General features: G+C 25.0%; 1 protein-coding gene across 1 annotated transcript in view; it reads left to right on the top strand.

Annotated features, from left to right (window-relative positions):
- The window catches only part of LOC145834152 (cilia- and flagella-associated protein 74-like), a 35,116-nt gene that overhangs the window by 2,705 nt on the left and 10,358 nt on the right, over positions 1-22,053 (top strand). The window contains exons 3-20 of the mRNA XM_082941514.1: positions 242-368; positions 737-821; positions 1,155-1,273; positions 1,899-2,072; positions 2,337-2,433; positions 4,955-5,092; positions 7,760-7,899; positions 7,967-8,060; positions 8,148-8,303; positions 9,407-9,598; positions 11,950-12,138; positions 12,543-12,661; positions 12,917-12,983; positions 17,438-17,527; positions 18,465-18,686; positions 18,792-18,938; positions 20,754-20,879; positions 21,658-21,714. Coding sequence (XP_082797640.1) covers positions 242-368; positions 737-821; positions 1,155-1,273; positions 1,899-2,072; positions 2,337-2,433; positions 4,955-5,092; positions 7,760-7,899; positions 7,967-8,060; positions 8,148-8,303; positions 9,407-9,598; positions 11,950-12,138; positions 12,543-12,661; positions 12,917-12,983; positions 17,438-17,527; positions 18,465-18,686; positions 18,792-18,938; positions 20,754-20,879; positions 21,658-21,714 — 2,339 coding nt within the window. The remainder of the gene's footprint in view (positions 1-241; positions 369-736; positions 822-1,154; positions 1,274-1,898; positions 2,073-2,336; positions 2,434-4,954; positions 5,093-7,759; positions 7,900-7,966; positions 8,061-8,147; positions 8,304-9,406; positions 9,599-11,949; positions 12,139-12,542; positions 12,662-12,916; positions 12,984-17,437; positions 17,528-18,464; positions 18,687-18,791; positions 18,939-20,753; positions 20,880-21,657; positions 21,715-22,053) is intronic.

Genomic DNA, 22,053 nt, shown 5'->3' with positions numbered 1-22,053 from the left:
CTTACTTAAAACTCTTACTTAAAACTCAACAAAATAAGATCAAATTACAAAAAAAAAAAGAGATTTACCTCCTCTACGCCCTTAAACTGTAAAATATATTTTAAATGAGCCAAAATTATATTGGCATTTATAATATTATTTGATTTGTTTTGTTTAACTATAACTATAATCAAATTTTCTGTTTACTGTTACTAAAGCCTATTGAAATAATTTTGTTTTACCAAAAGTATTGTAATATTAGAAAGTCAAGATGTATCAAGTATGCAAAAAATGATGAAAGATATTAACAAATTTATCATTCTAAGAAGTAAACTAGAGGAGTTAGAAGAAGAACAAGCGCGGAAAGTTTTTATGGTTGCAACTACAAGGTGTTTTTACTAAAATTCAATTATTAACACCGTATTTTTATCTTTCTAGTTGTCCTATACATTTGAAATTTGATTGTACTTGCAGTTTTAATAAATTTAACGTTGGTGCAATTAAGAAAATTAGATAGTCTAACTAAAGAAATACTAGTAGTAAACATATAGTATGTAATTAAAAACTATTTAAAAAACAAACAATATTATTAAACTACTATAAATTTTTAAGTAAATCATTAAAGATGATAGATTTAAATGGTTTGGTTAATTAGTTGTTTTTTTTACTTATAATATAGATTGCCACTTTTAAAACTTTTATCTGTTAAAACTTTATTTTGATGATGTAAGTATAACTTTTGTATATAATGTTTCAGAGAAGAACTATTGTCAAGTAAAACACGTCTGGAAGTTTTTTATAGTGAGCTACAAAATAACATGAGAGAATTAAAAATTTCAGAAGTTTGTTGTAATTGTTGTAAGCTAAAATATCTAAGATATTTTTTAAATGATATAAGCAATTGTTTTAGAAATGTTTTGTTGAATTACAAAGTATAATGTCAACTATTTAAATAAGCAACATAATGTAGTTTAAAATACATGTTTAAAGGACAAAATATGATTTTATGACCACATTCTTAGTTCAGGGGTTGTTTGTTTTATGATGAATTATCATAAAAATATTCGAAACTTTTATATTAGGGTTAAAAACATCGAGTTTGTTCAAATTTTCTGATAATGTCTTAAAACTAAAGTTTTTATCTATAATTGTATTAAGATAGTGAATGATTGTAGGAAAACAAAAACACAGCTAGAACAAGTTTGCTCAGAGCTCAAGAAAAAAGAATTAGAAAAGAAATAGTCCAAGAAAAAAAAATTCAAGAAAGTATTGACGCAGACTTAAATATTGCAGAGTAAGTAAATACTTAATTTGAGTTACTCTTGAATTACTACTCAAAAACAAGAGTAATAAGTATTTAGGTCTGTGGTGAAGCAATCTAACATTATAAATAATTGTTAGATACCTAAAATATTATAAAAAAGTTTTTTTTTTTTTGCCAGGATAGTTGGCTATTAGATTAAAAGTATCAAATATTCAAAAATTACTTGTTAATAGTTTCCTAATAAAGATCCTAACGAAACAAGTTTGTTGGAGTATACACCAATAACAATATGTTTAGTTATTAATTTTAGATTAAAAAATTACACAGTTGTGCTTTGAAAATCTTTTTAGTATTTAAAACTTAAAAAGACTACAAAATTTTTGAACATTTTTAAGTTCCACATACTTAAAGTTTAATGATCTAGTTCGCATTGCTTTTGAGAGTTTAAAAAATTTGATATAAATTAAGTTGCTAACACAATTGTTTTGATCTTTTAAATGAAAAATATCAAGAAAATAATAATTATCTTATAAAAATGAAAGACTCATCTTTTTTTGGTAAGAAATAGCAGTAAAAGTTTAGTTTTATTTTGAATAATTTTATTTTATTAGCTAAAAATTTCTTCTCAAAAAGTTATACATCAAATTAATTTTAGGCTTGAAGCACTTCGAGCTGACTTAAAACACGAAAAAATGATTAAGTTATCAGAGCAAGTAAGAGAAAAGGAAGAACATATATTAGTTGAAAAAGACAAGCTGACGGCAGAAAGGGACAGAAAACTTCAAAAGCAGATACAACAACGCGCTGACATGGTTCTCAATCAACAAAAGTAGTTATTTAAAAAACTAGTTATATGTCTTGCAAACATATTTTTTGTTTTTCATTCCCTTAAATTTAATAAACTTTATTTTATATAGAAATTTAAAATAAAATGTCTATTGGTAAAACAATACTTATATGTACTTAACATAAAAACTTCTAACAATAAAGTTATTGGTCTAACTTCTTGTCAATTATTTTATGCTTAAGTTCAAAATAAAATGTATGATTCTAAAAGTTTTTAAATAATTTAAATAATTATTTTTTATAAAAGGAGAAAACTTAAAGAAATAGAGGAGTATAACTATAACTTGATGATGTCAATCAAAAAAGCAGAGTTAGCCTACAAAAAAAACATACCTTTTATAAAAGTTTGTATTTTTGTTTTAATCTGTAGGAAAAGTAAAGTTTAATTAAGTTAATAATTGTTTTAATTCATTACTTAATAACTGTTTAATTAGACCAGACTGAAGTATTTTTTTAACATATTCTAGATCATGGTTTCCTAAAGTAGGTTTAATAGCCCCCTTAGGGGCCAGTTTGGAAATTTAGAGGGACATAAGCAGCAAAGGGGCCAATTGGGGATATGAGCAGTAAGGGGGTCATGGGCTTATAGTTTGAAACTTACACTAGATATTCTGGAGTTAATGATGAAGAGCATAAAAAAAGGTTTTAGGCGTATCTAATAATATATCATATCAATATTAATACTTCAGTATTTTTTAGAAATCTTTTTAAAGGGGGCCATAGCTTTTTTAATTTCTTTAAAGGGGGCCTTTTGAAAAAAAAAAGGAAACCCTGTTCTAGATCCAGATTATAGTAACATACCAGTTAGCACTTTTTTTTTATTGAATTATAAAATAGTAATTAGTATTAAATTTAGGGTAGTGGATAGTCAAACAAAACAAGCAACGTCCTATTTAAAGTTTATAGAGTTCAATCTTTGGTTCTAATCTGGTTCTAATCTAAATACTTTACGACTAAAATAAATTTTTGGCATTTGAGTTTTATACATTTCATGTTGATGATCTTCCATAAAAATATGTTAAATATTTTGACTCAAAATATTTTTTTTTACAATTGTATAGACTATAATTTAAGGAAAGTTTAACACTTATATTTTTGTCATATATTCAAACGTTAAACATAGACATGTGGCCTTAAGTTATTGATATGATAAGACTATTACTATAAATATTGATACAAATTATTTTTTTAATTCTAATCACTTCTAGTAACATTATACTCTTATAAAAACATTAACTTTCTTTTGTTTTGATGCTATACATTTATAAATCAAAATAACTGTTTCAGTACATTTATATGTGAAAAATAATAAGTTAAGGTAATTTAAGAGTTTATGAGCAATAACTTTTTAATTCTTTTTTTTAATCGTTTTAAGAAATATTTTTAAGTATGTTTTCTTTTCTTTTTAATAGTAAAATATTTTATATCATTTATTTAACTAAATTTGCTTTCTAGGTAAAGCGCAAAATGCAAGTATATTTAGGCCATAGGGTAATAGTTTTTTTCTTTATAAAAATTGACGTTGGCTTATCTGAAACCTTAAACTGTTTAATATTTTATACTTTTCACAGAACATAAAAGTTTAATTTTTTTAAGATATAGTTGGTTTTGTAAATGTTTTCGATACAAACGTATAAAACAGAAATATTTTAATGTATTGTCAATTTTTTTAGAATAAAAAAATAAAAATTCATTAAAAATCCGAAAACCTATAGTAAAAGAAGATTTTTTCTCAAAATAAAAAAATTCTTAAAAGTTGTACGTAAACGATTTTAAAAACAGTTAGAGTGAACTGCAAAAACTCGAAGAGAACTACGTATAAGTTTGGAAAAAAGTATACTTTTACTAAACTTAATATGTTTGCGTTTTCTTTAAATATCTTCTACAAGTAGTCTATTGATCTCTCTAAATTTTTTTCCTAATAATAAATGGTTTGAATTTTATTTAACCTGTGCAAAGTATTTGGTAACTAAAATAAATCTTACTTTACAAAATCAGATTGTTTAAAACATGTTGAAATCCTTATACCCTGTACCCTTAAAAATTTAATTCAGATATCTCACTTAATTTGCGAAAAGATGACATATGTACGTACGTAGTTCATGTAATCCGCATACAACGTTTCAGTTATCAAATAATATATGGAGATAATAAATATTGCTGCTGTTTTTTTGAGATTATTTTTATCAATTAAGATATGGTAGGCTATTTCATTGTTTCATATCAATCAAAAAAGCTTTATATCATACTGCAGCTTTGAGGATTTATATATTCTTAAAATACTTAAGTTTAGTTTTTTTTTAAGCAAGGTTTAAAATATTTACCGAGTAGTTCTGTTAGCGTTTTTTATTCTAGCTTTCTAACATTTGATCCTTAAAATTTTTATTGTTATCATTATACACATTATTTTTCTTTTAATACTAGTCTGATAGCGTATGTTTCCTATGAATGCTCCCGAAACTCTTTGAGGTTAACGTAACAAGATCGAAACCCAGTGCAGAACACATATACAAAAAAAACAACGAGTTAGATTGTATGAATGTTTGTGAATAAGCATATCAATAGATAATTTAGTTTCAAATAGTTGTTGATATTCTGTTGTTAACATTTTATTATTTTAATATTTTTTTTACTTAAATTTTTACTAATGATAGTAATTTTTTATTGACAACAAAAAAAAAGCGCTCAAAAATTTCCGTCTAGGGACCTGGTGTACGAAAAAATCTTTCAGTTATCAAGTATACACCATGGATACAGTTTAATGTCTTGTCCAGGACAGATTCTATAAACTAATATTTTACTGTTGCAATTTTTAGTTTTAAAAAATTGAAATAAATTTTTTTTTTGCATGACTTTTTCTAACAGGCCACTGCTCTCAAAGTGAAAACCAAACGAGAAGACCAAAAAACTCATGAGGAACAGCTAAAGTTGAATAAAATGAATGAGCTTATTAAATTGAAAACTAAAATAGATGAAGCAAGGGAAAATATTAAAGCTCTTAAAGTAATTTTTAGTTTAATATAAACCTAAATTTTCTCATGCTGATAATAAAAAAACTTATGCAGTGGTATTCAACATCATTGAAAAATGTGCACAGTACATTTATAAAAACAGTTATCTGCATAGAGATTGTCTGTTATGTATATTTTGAAAAGTTCAACTGTTTTTATATTTTAATTGTCTTTGTTGGTATATTACCAGGGTTGCCACTCGGTCAGGAAATCAGGAAAAGTCAGGAAAAATTTGAAAAAATTACAAAAGTCAGGAAAAGTCAGGAAAAAATGGGGGGTTTTGAAAAAAGTCAGGAAAAGTCAGGAAATTTGATAAAATAGAAAAAAAAAGTCAGACTTTGTCAGTTTAAATTTACGAAATTCCTTGTTTTCAAAGCCTTTAAGTGGTAAAAGTTAATTAAAAGTCCTTTAAAGTCAGAAAAAAGTTCCAAAATTTTCCTAAAATTTTACAAAAATATTTAGTTTTATTTCCAATGCCTTCAGCTGGTATAAATTAGTAAAATATCCTTTATAATACTGCAAAATTTTCTATTAACATATTTAACAAGTACCCTACTTGAACAAGCAGATTTTGTAAGCTTTTTAGTATTTATGATCTGTAGCAAGGACACTTCCATAGTGAAACTGTGATATATACACAAAAGTTTATCTAGCATAATTTTAGAATCAAAGAGTTTTTTGTTCAAGTAAACAATTGAGTTCTTTATAACTAAGCAGTTAGTTTAGTATTTGATGTAACAAGTTAATGTGTATACTTTACCTCTTTATAATTTTTTCAAATTTGTTTAAATTTTTTAAATAAGTTAAAAGAGAGGTATAATATGCCAAGATTAAATTTATTTATTATTTGTATTTTTTGGAGAGTAACTCAAGTTTTTAAAGTATATAAGAGTATATTTATTTGTTACAAATTTTATACTAAATGATAAGAGGAAATATTTTATACAACAGATATATAGTTTACTTTTTTATGTCTTTTTTTACAGTCACTTAAGTATATTCTTTTTTATTTTTTATTTAAGGATTTTATATTAAATATTGGGTGTATTTTATTGAACTAAGTGAACAATTTATATAAGTAAAACATGTTTTAAGTAAATACTTTTTATTACTAGATATTTTTAACTTATACGCTAAATTTTTATCACTAGATTTATTTTACAACTTATATGCTAAATCTGACTAAAGTTTACTTTTTTAGTTAAATAAATAGCTTATTACTGATAGAGAGTAAATTTATTTTTTGTATTAAGAGGTTAGATTAGATTTATTTGTACAGAAAACTAACACTTTATGTATTGGGTTTTTAAACTCAGACTAACCATTGTTATTTTTTTCAGATCAGTATTTAATTGTTTTTTTATATTTTAATTATGCCAAAGTTTACATATTTCAAGAATTCTTGGCTTTCTGAAAAAGATTTTTCTGAATGAAAGTTCCCTATTAATTTAAGGTTTTAATTTTAAAAGCTCCTTATATGTCGTTTCGTTCATTTAGATACATTTATACTAGGAAATTCTAAAAAATTGTGTTCTTTATTGTTTTAAGGTTTCAACTGTAAAAACTTGTTATTGTTTTAAGATTTTAGTTGTGAAAGTTCGTTATTAATTCAAGGTTTTAATTGTAAAAGTTCCTTATATGTCGTTTGTTTATCTAGATACATTTATGCTAGGATTTGCTAAAAAATTGTTTCGTTTTTCAGACAAGCTGTGTTTATAAGGTAAAAATAAAAGAATTTTGCTAATAGAGCTGTTTATTACAAACATCAATCATACACAGATGGTTTAAGTGATGTACTGGAAGTTTGATTATAGAATTCAGCAAAAAACTATTGTTTAAAACCTGTATTAAAGTTAGATTGGAAGTTTTATATAGTTTTAAGTGTTAGATTATGTATTTTAGAATAAGTCTAGTTTAAGAGTTTGATTTAGAAAAGTCAGGAAAACTTTGGTAAAAAGTCAGGAAAAAGTCAGGAAAAGTCAGGAAATTCTTCTCAGCTTTTTGAGTGGCAACCATGTATTACATACATATCAAAACACCTTTTGAAAACAGAATTTTGTATTTACTTAGAAGTTGTTTCTGTACCTTACCGCAACTTCTGTGCACCGTAAAATTAATAATATAAATATAAACTCTAACATGCCCAGATGCAAGTTTCGAGAATCACTGCACTAAGGTACTAGTGTTTTCTAGCTTGTTTCTCTGTAATGACTAATTTGCTTTATAACAAAATTAATAAACTTTTTCTAATTACAAGTATAAAGTAACTCAAAATTTATGTAAGGTAAGTAAAACAAAAGTATTAAACTTTATTAAACTGTAACAAACCATTAATGTTTGTGAGGTTTTACTGAACTGTTTACTAATGGAGAATTAATATAATATTTTACATACCTGCTTATTTATAATATTTAATGGACAAACATGTTTTATTAATTTGATCAACGTAGTTTTTTTGTATACGTACAATTGTAGTAAATATTATAACTTTATACTAATAATTTTTGTAGATTATTTCTTAAAAAACATTCTGTAGTAATATTCGTTGTCATATTTTTTATGTTACGACTATAAATTATTCCTTGAACAAATATAAATTAAGAAACTATTAACTTGATCAGTTTATTTGATAAATTTATTTGATAAATCTATTTTGAAGGCTCGCAAAGATGTTATTGAAAGCAAAAGAAAGGTTGCTGAGCTTGATGAAGTTAACAAAATTGTGAAAGAAACCGATGGAAATAAGCTTCTTTTATTAGCAAGAAATAAGATGGATCAAGATCTTGAGCAGAAAGTAAAGTAAGTAACTATAATCTTTGAATAATTCATTTTAAATTAAGTTCATAATAACTGATTACACTTCAAGAAAATTTGAAAAAGAACAAAAAAAAGCAAAAGTGAAAATAGTTGAAAAGCTGCTGAATGAACAAAGAAGTTATCAAAAAAGAAGAAAAGTGCAGGTAGCTTACTGAGTTTAAATAAAATTTACAGAAGAATTTCTTGGTATAATTATTAATGAAGTTCTTAATTATTTTGATGGTGTTCAGCCTTACTTGTTCGATGATACAAGACACGATTATTTACCTCCAAGGTATCAGTCAAAGATAAATGTAGAAAATGTTGACTTTAATGAAAATGGAGTTCCTGTACTAACTAAAAGAAGTCTCATCAAACTTAAACCAAAGTCTTCTTTATCTTCAACTGTGAGTAGCGTAAATAATTTAAATTATTTTAGTTTTTTATAAGCTAAAATGTTTGTAAAACTGTTATTATTAGTAATTGGACTCATTGATGTTTTTTTAACAAGTTTTTACTTTGTTGGTAGTAAGGAAAAAAATCTTTTTTTTATTGTTTTGTTTGCTCATCTAACAGTCAAGTAGATCGCTATGAAAGTTCAAATTGTTTTTTTAACTTAATGTGTAAACAATCCTAAAAACTTATAAAAAATAATAATATAACTTTAGATAAACACTTGTGTAAATGTTTATTCAAGAAAAATATATTAATAAAAAGTTTTTTATATTTTTCTTGAAGTTTTACAGTTGCAAACAAACTAGATAAATACTTAATGTCAAAAGTAAAAAGTTAATCACTAAACAATTAAAGTTTTTAAAAACAATACAGTTTTAATATATAAGTTATTTAAATAACATAGCCTTCCAAATTAAAATTAAAACTGATACCATAACACAAGACAAACACAAAAAAAGTAAGCTCTAAATTAGTTTGTTTTGTACTATATAAAAACAATTTGATATTGTTAAACAAGTTTAATTTTTTATAATTGTAATAGTTTTATCATTATACTAACAGTTTTCCAGTTTCATAAAACGAATATATTTATAAAACGAATTTATAAATAGCGTGTTTTAATTATTATTGTTGTCGTTTATTGTCGTATTTTTTAAATGTACTTTTTATTTAATTTTGTTTCAGGTAAAATTTATACTATCTTAAATGTTTTGTTTTAATAGTTTTGTTTTACAAACAACTTCAAATTCATAAGTATAATTCAACTCTAATTTAATCATTTTAAACATACTTTTATGCTTTATGACGTAAAAATTTTTAGCTAGGTTTTTCAAAATTACTGTTTATAACTAAATTTACACTATAATATTATCAGTTTTTAGCAAGTTTATTCTGATGATGAGCTAAAAGCTAAACGAAATTAATTAATAAACCTTTTTTAAATGAGTGACTTATGTTTAAATTTTTTAGTTAGAACGAACATAGTTTTAAACATAGTTTTTTATTTTATGTTCACTACGAGTCGTAAAAGCTTATTTAAAGAAATTTTATACAGAAATTTACAGAAAATGATGATACGTTAAAGCAACACGGTAAACTTCAGCCGATTGTCAGCAACACTGATGAAATTGATATTGAGTCACAAATGGACTCTTCAAGTAATATCATAAGTTCGAAAGACTCTATTGATGATGAAATTATTGTGAGACCTGAGTTTGAAGGAAATTGGGAAATAATTTGGAGCAAGGTTGGTTTTGAAACAAAATTTAAAGTAGTTCAGGGTTCGTGCGCGTCAGGCTAAATCAGTTTTTTTGAAAAAAAAGTTGAAAAACGTCAGGCTAAATCAGTTTTTTATTTAAAAATTTGAGAATCTCAGTTTTTCACAGTTCAAATGCATCAAATTTTTGATAGAAAAAGATTGAGAAATCTTCATAAGATCAAATTGAGATGTAAATTTATTTCTAAATAATGACTTAGTTATTTAAAACAAAATCAGTCAGTATTTGTAAAAATAAATGCTTAAAACCTTTTGTTGAATCTCTAAAAAAAATTTAAGAATCTTCATTATTTTGTTTTGAGTAGACTATATACGTCATAATTATAAAAATTCATAAAAAATATACAGTTCAAACATTACAGTTTAGTTCAACAACTTAGCTGTTTGTTTCAATTTTAATACTCATGTAAGCGTTACATTTTAAGTTATAATAAAACACAACAATGCACGTCGTTTTATTATAAATCTTCTGGTTATAATGTTTTTACTTAGTGCTTAATAAAATTGAACAAATGTGTTTAGTAATATATATTATATTTTTACGCTAGTAATAGATTAGTTATAACACTTATTTTAAAACTTATCACTGAATTTGTTATGTTAAGGGTATAGGGGGATGAGGTCAATCACCTTTTTCACAATTTTGTCTTATTTTATTGAGTTGTAACTAAGCTATGAGTTGCTTTTTGCAGATTTTTAAAGCTCAAAATACTTTTGAGATAAAGCTAGTTGAAGTCGGAAACTACAATAGTACTAATTAAGACCCCCCAATATCTAAAATGACTTCTTAAGGGGATTTTCCTTACTTTGAAAAAATGTCAGGCTAAATTGTTCCCAGTCAGGCTAAATGAAAAAAAATTCGCGCACGAACCCTGGTAATTACAGGATACTTTTTAAGTTTACGAGTATTGAGGTGTCAAAGTTTACAAATATTATGTCTATGCATAAATGTTATAACAAAAACGTAGTTATTAAGTTATTGAATATTTTAAAACTCCATTAATTTTCGATAATCTTTTGATTACATAAAAATTGTATTATCATGCTGGATACAAATAACTCGTTAACAAAATTTAAAATTAGTTCTTATATGTTTACCTTTAGGCCTTTTTTAGAAGTTTTTTGTTAATTTTTAAACTTAAGTTTAGGTTTTAAATACAAGATATTAAGCAAAAATATTTTGGTATAAGCTCTTAAAGAAACTATTTGAAGGATATGTTTCCTTCAATTTTTAAAAAGGTTTTCTAAATATTTTAGAAACTACTAAATTTTTTATTTACATTTTAGTTTAAGCTATTAGATTAAGCATTTTTATACTAAAAATAAAAAATAGAAGCGATTGATAAAGTTTAATTTCCTCAAAAAAAAAAAAACCTTAACTTTTAATTAATTTACGTATGCAAATATCCTAAAATTAAAACATTGACGACAAAAATTGTTTCATATCTTATTTAGTATTTATGTTTGACCTAAAAACTTGTATAATTTACACTTCGAAACTTTGTTAATGTTTTCTAGGTTAATTGCAGGTGTTCAAACATTTATTTTCAAAATGGTAAAGTTTGTTTAGTTGTGTAAAATACATTTTTATCGCTTTTTAAAATATGTAAAATGCAAGCACATCATGTTATTTCTGCACTGAAAAAAATATAGAATACTACATAATGGTTATTTTACTTTGAAACCCAGAAAACTTAGAAAATTTCAAATTTAGGCAAAAAGAAACTGAAATTTTGAAATGTTTGAAAAATATCCTTTCAAAAGCTTGAATTAGCAAAAAAAAAAACATTGAAAAACTTAAAATTTTGAACAGTTTATGTCAATAAAATATGTATATAGTGTGTTTAAATTAAACAAGATATAACTTCTATAAAAAGTAGATAGTATATATTTAATTAGAGTTGTATAACTAAGTTAAGTATTCAAAATTCAAAAGAGTAGCAAGAAAGAATTTAAAATGTTTAGAGTTTTAAAGAGTGGCAACCTCGATTTGAAAACACTTTTTATGTCTTTAGTTTGTTTTTGTATTTTTAGGGGATAAAAAGTCTTGTACTTAAAAAAGCTAGAATCAAATCAAAAAACTTGGAAGCTACACAAAAACATTAGAAAACCTGCAGGAGATTTCCAAAAAACCAGTTTGGCCACTCTTATACTGTTTTTGATTAATTAAGGTGTAAACTGTAGCAAAAACAATTTTTTTTTCTTTGCTTCCCATTTATGTCGTAATCAGGCTGGATTAAAGAAGATGCCTCAGTTTTTTAGTTTTATAAGTTAAAGTAATGTAATAAGAAATTGTTACGATAACAACCTAATATTTTCAGAGTACTACTGAGTCCTCCCATGAATCGATTGAATCTTCACAAAACGATGATTTGTCAATAAAAGAAAATAGTAGAAAAGTTATTTCAGTTGATAAAAATGCTATTAAAAAATCGCAAGTCGCAAGCTACAGGTCTTTTCCAAAAGGAAAACCACTGTTTGCATCCAAGCCCACCATTTGTAGTTTTGCGGTAACTTTTAGTTTTTACTATATGACTTTTTGTATTTTTCACCTCTGGTATTAACTATAGTTAATGAAAATGAGTCGAAGCATAAACTGGTTTATTCTTTTGATTGCCAGTTTTTAATTTTAACGTTTATTGTACTAAACTTTTTTAGTAAAAAATTTTTAAACTTTGTATGGTTTCTACTTAAGCAGTTTATAATTAGTTTTCTATTACTTCAACTTCTTTATAATCTTCCTGTTGTAGAAGGTTAGTCTTTAGGTTTTCAAACTTTTGATTACTTTTATTATACCATTTTTTCAGAAATCTCAAGACTTTGCTTATCTGTTTATTTAGAATTGTTATTTTGGCTTTAAGTGTTTTAGATTATTTACATCTGCACACTTATCATATTTTATCTTATTTACTAGGATATTGAAATTGGCCAAGTTTACACGAAGCAAATAGAAATAACCAATATTTCATACTCAATAACGTACATCAAATTTTTGGATATATCCGAACATTTAAAAGACTTCACATCTATTGAGTAAGATTAAGTAAAATTTTTTTTTATAAGATAAATAGTTTCTGTTTAGTTTGGCTAGTTTAATTTACTTTTAGTTTTGAGTTTTCTTAAAAATTTTTGAAAACTGTCTATAGGTTTAAAAACATCTTTTTAAACTGCATAAAAGTTTTTCTTTAAAACTATAATGCATTACTTGAGTAAAAAAAAATAAATGGAAAGTTTATAAGTTAAAGAAACTAAAAAATGCATCTATAAAGTTGTTATGTATTTTTTTAGTTTTAAGCCACCAGGAGCTATGTCTGCCGGAACCTCATGCTCGTTAACTATTACTTTCAAACCAATGGTTAGTCTTACTATTGGAACTTATCTTGTGCATACATTAGTCTTACTATGTGAACTTACCTTGTGTTTTACAACATATAAGAGTCTGTATATAAGAGTCAACATACAATTAAAATTTTTGCTAAATCTAGATCAGGGGTCGGTAGGCAGTTGGTGCTCGCGGGCCAAATTTCAAGTTTTAGAATCTTCGTGGGCCGCAGTTTTAGTTTTAGTGACATTTTTATAAGCTATTGGTTTTATTTTTATTCACTTACAAAAAAACTGATTTATTTTTATTTAATTTATTAACTTAAATTATTTTTAGCTACACATAGATGGTTTATTTGAGTTATACATATTTATTGGACTAAAATTTATATTAACTTATATACTTAAGTATTAATAAACTATTTACTATCTTGAACATTTAATAATTTTAACTTAATTGTTTTTTTTAGTTATTACCTAACGCTCTATAAAAACCAACCTTAAAAAAACATTTATGGGTAACTTTTATACATTTTTTACACAATCAACAACTTTTTCATGTTTTTTTAATATTAATTTTTGAAAACAATCTCCGCGTCTAAAATAACTTCCTTTTTTTCAAAAATATCAGTAATTTGAATTAATTAACTAAAAAATTCATATCTATTTGTTTGTAAAAAACTAAATATTTTTTTAAACATAGTTAATGCTTAAATACTTTATAAAATACTTTATTAATAATCAAACAGGGTTACGACTTTTAAAATCAAAAATGCCTGAGTTACATCAAATCAGCGTAAGTTTCAAAAGTTGAAAAAGTCAAAAACTGGAAAACTTTCTAACAATTAAGCTTAAACACGTAAAAAATCATCGTCATAAAATGTCCATAACATGTAGCTAGTCTAGAAAAAAAGAGTAAACTAATAGTAAGTTACAGTCTTAATAGCTATTATGAGAATTCGAAGATTTATTCAAAGAATTGAAAAAAAATCACTTACACCTGAGTTTTTTGAAATATCTTAAACAGATTTAATTTAATCTGAGCTTTTCTGATTTTCAAACTAGTCTGTTTATTTGACAACCCTGTTTAAAATACAACTCACAAAATAAAGTAACAACGAAGTTTAGTAACAGTAAAATAAATATATACAGAAAAAACACAAAAAATAACTATTATAAGGCAGCTTTGATAATTTTCTAAATTTTTTTTTTTTTATTTGTATAAAAATTTATTAAGCCATTATTGAAATAGAAATTTTTATACTTTATTGAGCATAGTAGTAAAATCATATTCTTTGTTTGTTCAATGAAAATGAAAAGACGTGTTTAGGAAGACTCTGAAGGCTATAAAACCGCATAAATCAAATTAGGACATTCATGGATATGTTTAAATGAGAGCACTGACACACAAATACTGCTCATCTAAGAATATTTATTCGAGATATTTTTACTAATTTTGACATAACCGAAGAATTTCTAAGTTTAGTTCCAGTGCAAAGTACAACAATAGGTAAAGGCATATTAAAATCAATGTTGCAATGCACCAATTTAATGGGTATTGATCTTAAAAAGATATTTTTTGTTACAAGCAATGTTGCTTTAGCAATTTTTGCTAAAAATGATGGTATAATGCAAGGATCGGCAGGCAGTTGGTACTCGCGGGCCAAATTTTAAGCTTCAAATTCTTCGCGGGCCGCAGTTTTAGTTTTTGTCACATTTTAATAATCTTTAGGTTTTAGTCACAATCAATAAAATATTCTTTTAGTTTTATTTAAGTACTTACTTTTATTCACTTTATTAACAAAAATGACTTTTAGCTATACACAGAAGGCTTTTTTAAATATTACATTTTAATTAAACTAACATTTACTCTGACTAACATACTTAAATCTAAAACTATTAACTATTTTAAAAACTTACTACACTTAATATTAGGTGGCAACCCTATGACAAAATACTAATGCTTTATTAACTAAAGAAAGACAAAAGCTTGATTTATTTTAAACTTCTAATAACTAATCAGTTGAAAACTGATTTTGTTCATTTCATTTAAGTGAAAATAATAAAATAGCCTGAATATTAAACTTCAAACTAATATAAGCTGACCTGATTTATACAAAATTTAACACAAGTCTGAGAATTTCTAAGTATATAATTACACTAAAACCTATGTTTTTTTTTTAAGTACTAAATTATTTAAACAGTTAAACAAAACATATATTATTTTTACATAATAGTATAGAAAAAAAATTGAAAAGGGCTAATCATAGAAATAAGTAGCTTATTTTTTATATTTTACTATGCTTTTCTTACTGATTTATTTTGTAAAAGCTCGTTTTTCCTGTGTGGTAACCATAACATATGTAAAATAAATAACATATCTGTTATTGTGCTGTTTTTAACCCTTAGAAAGAATGTAAACATAAAAACAGGCCATTAATACTCTTTTATTATATATTCTTGTTCTTAGTAAAATTAATTTCGTATACTTTTATTACAAAGCAGGGCATTGTTAAGTACAGCGTTGTTCTAAAAAATAAAGTTTAAGTGTATTATAATATGTATAAAATGCTATTCAAGTTTAAGAAAATTAGGGCTTACACTCTTTTATGGCAATAAATAATAATATAGTAACTAAAACATAGCTTGAACCAGCTTGGGTTTATTAAAATACTTCAAAAAAAGTTTTTAGGATTAAATGAAATTGCCTTTAAAGCCAGTGTGCGTTTTTTAAACTTAAATGTACAATTGGTATAAATATAATTTTAATTCATAGCACCTTCAGGACTTTAAGTTTTACATATAATTTAAACCAAAACTATAAATTTCCAAGACATACATCATAAATTTTCGTTGCCAATCTTCAAACCAAAAATGTTAGCCTGATGATCAAAGCCTAGTCTGAGATTTTAGAAAAAAAAAATTCAACTGATTTTTTTTAAATCAAGAAGTGCCATAATAAAACTTTCTTTAATTCGTCTTAAATTTGGCACAGGTGTTTATGTGACAATTGCCACATGTAAAAAATCCAACTAAAAACTCTAAGGTCGCATTTTTGGGCCCCATACAGTTTGCATCTGGGTGGTTTTTATAAAATATAATTCTGTCCAGATGAAAGTTTTTTCAAATCAGCTTTAATTTTACACAGGGTGTTTTTGTGGTATTTACAACTACAAAAAAATAGATGAAAACTCAAACGTAACCGTATTTATAAGCACCTTAGTGAGCATATTAGTGAGTTTGTTTAAAGTAAATAGAAAACTTATGTAGAAAAATCAAAACGACTTAAAATCAAAAAACAAACAATTTTACCTTATCTTATATTATTATTTTATTATGATATTTTAAATGTTTCTGCGTACATTTAAATATAATATATCGTGGAAATATCTATTTGAAAACTAGGTATAAATTACATGGTAAACAAAACACCTAAGTTTTAAAGAAATCAATTTTTAGTTCATTACTGTGCATTACTTTTGCACAAAATAGAAAACATTCGCATTTAGTTAATTTATTTAACATGCATTTCATAAATAACTTGCTGAATCCAGTTGCTGTTAAAACTTATTTTTAGCTCACCAGTTACTGTTGAAAGAAGGAAGTTATTATCTAAATTAAAAAAAATCTTTGCAAAAAAGCCAATCTGTCTTTTTTTAATTTTAAGTATATTAATTATGCTTTAGTTGCACTTAATCTAAATTAGGTATTATTTAAAACAATCGTTCCAACAATGAGCATCTATGTACATTGGTGTGTATAGAAATTAACTTAAAATGCACAGATAATTTATTTAGAAATTCAAAACCAAAACAAAATAAACTGTTATACCTGATGTTTTTTTATTATGTTGTTTGAAAAGTTTTTGTGTACACTCCAACATAATAAATAGTGATTAAACATCTATAAGAGATACATTACATTTAAAAAATACCTAAGTTTTTTTTAAATTAAATACCTAAGAATGATAAATTAGTTAATTACTGTCAATTACTTGTGTTCACCATAGAAAACATTTGCATTTAGTCTGCTTATTTAATAAGGTATACAAAAATAACTTACTGAATCCAAGTATTGTTAATACTTTGTTTTAGTTCATCAGTTGCTATTGTAGTAAGGAAGTTATTATCAAAACTGAGAAAAAACACTGCTAGAATGCTAATCTGTCTTTTTAACATTTTAAGCCTAAACAGTGAAAATTTCAATGGTGTGAAAATGTTATACATGGATTTAAAACGAAATTATACTAATTACAGCAAGTAATCGAAAATAAAAAACAACTTATAACATAGTTTTGTTCAGCGGGCAATATTTACATGCTCGCAGGCCGCAAACTTTTCTTTTGCGGGCCGCATTCAATTCAAAAAGTAAGCGTGCTCGCGAGCCGCAGTTTGCCGACCCCTGGTCTAGATGATGCGTTTTACATAGTTAAACTATAATTTAATGTTAGAATTAGACATAATAAAAAATAACTAAACAACTTAATAGATAAACAGAAACTTAGAAGGTGAGATATTGTTCAAAAGTGAAAATGGAATTTTTAAAATACCAATCAAATGTTCCATAAAAAAGTGTGACGTTAGTGGTTTTAAGAATTTTAAACACAATTTAGAAAATTTACAATAGTTTATATTGATATATATATAAACTGTTAGTTAAAAAAGAATCAAGTTTTTACTATATTGAACTATTTATACAAATATTTCTAATAAGTATGCAGTTCTCATAACTTTATGCTAGTTTGATATAGACTAAATTGAATACTTAATTAAATGTCTGAAATGCACATTTAAGTTTTTGAGTTTTATTTAGTTGTGATAAAGTATTTATCTACAAATAAACGTTACATACCATCACGAAAACTGTTAAACAGTTTAAGGCTTTAAAATCAATAGTCTTAGCTATAATAAATAAACAGCTAAATACTTGCTACTTGTGAAATATTTAAATTTTGTTCTTTTAATACTTTACACAAAACTCTGCAACTCAAAAGTTTGACCTCAATATACTAAAGCTGATAAAAAGTTTAAACTCTTAAGTACAAAATCTTAATTTTTATTTTTAAGGTTTCATTGTAGCTCTATTTAAAGAATTAAAATTGAAATGTAAAAAAATTGGAAATTTTAAACTTATATTAATATGGAATAAGTTATAAATAACAGAGCTTGGTTTTAAAATAAAAAATGTTACACTTATTTTTATAAGCTCCATATAAAATTTTAACGAGAAAATTAAATTTTTAATACATTAACTATTCACATTATTTAAATCAATCAAAATCCGGTCTGATCCGAATTAAGATAAATTAAGGTTTTCAGAACTAGTTTGCTAAACTACACTACCAATGTAACTTTTTTAGTTGGCGGGCCAGATTTACCATAAAATTTTTACGCAGGCCGGACTTATTAATTTTAGACATAGTATATTGATTACAAAAAAAATATAATAACTGAGTGTTTTGTTACAAGTTTTTAAAAGTAAATTTTACTAATATTACAAATAAGAAATATAATAGGTCAGAATTGATCCTCCAAGAATCGATTTCGGTAAAGAAACAGTTGGAGAAAAATCAAGGGCAAAAATAGTTTTAAGCAATAAAGGAGTGCTTTCTACAGAGTATGTTTTGTACAAATACCCAATGAATCCTTCAATTATCCCTACATTTTCCGATAGTGAAGTAAAAACAGCTCCTAAAAATAACACGAAGGAAGACCGCGGTAAACCGTCTACGGCTTCTGTAAGTATAACTTTTCTAGTGCTTTAGTAAATAGTGGTTAATAATAACTTTTTACAATATATTTACACTGCCTGCAAAGTTTGGACCGTTTTAATTTTAATTTAGACAGATAAGAACTCGTCTAATGAAGAATTAGTAGACAAAGTTGATTCAGAAACCTGTAACTCTGAATATTTAGATGCTTCAACAGACGAAGCAGTCAAAGGTTCTGAGATTTTTAGCGATGAAATCAATTTAGAAGGTTGCGTACCAGTAAGTTAACCTATGTCATAAAGTATATTAACAAGTTGTTTTGTTATAAGTATTTTACAAGTTTATAGTTTTATAAGTTGTGTGTCGGATAAAACAAAAATGTAAATACTTCAATCATTAAATTTAGTAGCTACTCCTTTTGTTATATTTTTTAAGTTACGTAAATTATATAAGAAACAAGTCAATTTATACGGCATTTTCTTTGCAAAACTATGCTTGGTTTTGTGACACGCCTACCGAACACAAACTATGAGTAGAGTTTAGTTGTAACCCAATTTAATTTTTCTAATGTTATTATTTTTGCTGTCAGAAAACCATGGTCGAGTCAATCAAAAGCAAGTACAAGTAACAAACAGATTATGTCTGTTGCTTCATGGTCTTGTGTATTTTCCTACTTTGCAACGATATGCAAGTTGATTCTTAACTAAACCTTTTGTCTTTCAACTGCTTTCACAGCTAATATATTTCTAAAGCTTGTATTAATGGTTTTACATGTTGATAAAAAGGACAATTGTTTCAACTCTAGTAGTAAAAGACTTGATTTATGCTTGGACTTATACTATTCCCAAAAACTTCATTAGTCAAGTTATTTTCTGGTATACTTCAAAAATGATTAGGCATTAATAAGCTGTCTGAGTTCATTATGCAAATGTCTCTCAAAGCTTTCACAACTTATTCTCAGAAATGGTGCTTTGTACTATATTAACTTGTTTTTAGATAGTTAATGACATAGAAAAAATTCAGCTAACATTTTCTAAAAATATATATGTTCCTTGTTAGAATTAGCTTCAATCTAAAATTCAAAAGTTATACTTGTGCATGTCGATTAAGCTTAATTAAATTATTATTGTTTCAAAACATAATAATTTATTTTAAAATTTATTTGTCCAAAATTTTTATGAACTTCATCATTATAGTTTATTGAACAACAAAAAAAACCGCTTAAAACATTTGGTCCTAGGACCTGGTGCACAAAGAAACTTTCGGTTATCGAGTCGCACACCACGGATACCTTTTAACGTCTTGTCCAGGAAAATCATCAATTTAAACAATTTTAAAATTTATTCAAGCATCAGATACCTTTACTAAAAAACTATTTATAACAACTGTCTAAAAAGAAACATCCAACTGTAGTTGTAAGTTATAGTATGTGAAAGAAAACTAGATTAAGCACACAGTTTTAGAATAGATATATTTTAAATTTACTTCTAAAACTATAGTGTCATAAAAAATAGTTCTACTTTCAAAACTGGTTATTATTTAAGTTTTCTTCAAATATCTAAAAATTTATCTATAATTATTAAGTGTTGAAAGGTAAGTTAGTTCAAAAATACTATATAATTCCTAGAAAAAGTTTGATTCGAAATATTTTTAGTGCGAGAATCATTTTTACTTATAAAGTCTTTTAATGATGGAAATCATTAAAAAATTTTTGAAGTGTTTTTTTCTATATACTTCAAAAGATTGTGAATTTATGTTTGTTTGTTTTATCCAGTAGTATAAGAATAGTTTTTTAAAATGCCTGTGGTAAAAAGATAGCATAAACAAAAAAACTTTTTGTGTAATGTTTTTTAACACAGTTTTTTTTTCAAAGCTTTTTTTTTAAATTTAATTCATAGATAGTGCGTGTCGACAGATAAATAAAACTTTAAAGATTTAAAGCATGTATGTGATAGTGTAAATCAATGTAAAGTCTCTTCTTGTTAACATTAAATATTTTATTTATTACTTAACATGTATTTTTCTATATCCTTGTTTAGTTTTTGTTTAAACTGCACAACTCAAACTAACTCATATCTTTAATTTTATGTTTAGTATCACAAAGGAGTGTTGCATCACAATACAACATCAACTGTACATTTTGAATTTACACCAACAGTCGCTGGAATACACCATAAAGCTAGATTTATTTTGCATTTCGAAGATAAGAATACAAACGATGTATGATATATTTTTTGTAAATATTTGTTAATAATCATTTTAATTCATTAGCTATTTTTAAATATCTAATTTTTATTGACTGTAAAAATTGATATTTAATTAATATTAAAGATCAGGATATTAAAAACATTTTTTTTACTGACATAAGTAATTCAACTTTGTAAGCTAGTTCACTTAATTTGTATCACTCGTTTAGTGTAACTTGATTTTAATATGACTTTGAAAATAAAAACAAATAGTAACTGGTTTAAAGTAGTGATAGATATAAGGCAGAAAAAAATATCACAAATAACTTAGTAGCAAATTAATACTAACTTATATGTTATACACCTTTAAATACACAAAAAGAAATTAAAAGTAAGTTGGATAAAATTAAAAGAGTTTATTGTGATACTTATACTAAAAATAAAACTATTATAAAATCCATAAGTAAAGTTCCCGCAGTTTAAGTCCTTTAAAACCTTATAAGGAAATAATACAGTTTTTAGATAACATATAATAAAAACTTGAAACATTATATTAACTACAAAACTCTTAGTATAATTCTATAATATGAATTTTTATGATAATTAAAGTTTAACGTATATAACTTTTTTTTAATGAACTTTCGGTCATCAAGCTACACATTACATGTTTACAATGATTATTTCTTTTAAAGTTATTTTTTAGCTAATAAAAAGCCTAAACTTAAAGAAAAAAAAGTTACCATTGTTTATTCAGTAATATGTTTACAAAAAGTTATGTATAAATTGAATTCTAAGCTAAATACTTTTTCTAGATTACGGTCGAAGCAACTGGATATTCAAATGATGTTCCAGTTTGGGTTGAACGAAAAGTTTAATTTTGATAAATTTTACGACAATAAGGAAACATTTTTATGTTATAAAATTAAATAGGAGGAGTAGAATCTGTTTTTCTTTAAAAAACATTCATTTTTGTAGTAACTTATAAGCAGTAAATATCTTGTACTTTAAATAAAATTATCATTTACTGTTTATAAAGTTGATATACGAACACCAACAATTTATAAAATGAATAAGTTTTAAACTTTGTTTAAAATATTCAATGTTTTTGAATTGAAAATAAAATTAGGAGCTCAAAGTTAACAGTTTTTTATAGATATTTATGGTTTGTAGGTGTTAACAAGTTTTTGAAAATTTTGATTATAACTATT

Source organism: Thalia democratica, chromosome 4 (assembly GCF_965202585.1).
Source record: "Thalia democratica chromosome 4, ktThaDemo2.hap1.1, whole genome shotgun sequence".
NCBI classification, from domain to species: Eukaryota; Metazoa; Chordata; class Thaliacea; order Salpida; family Salpidae; genus Thalia; species Thalia democratica.
This window is presented reverse-complemented; position numbering and strand designations above follow the sequence as displayed.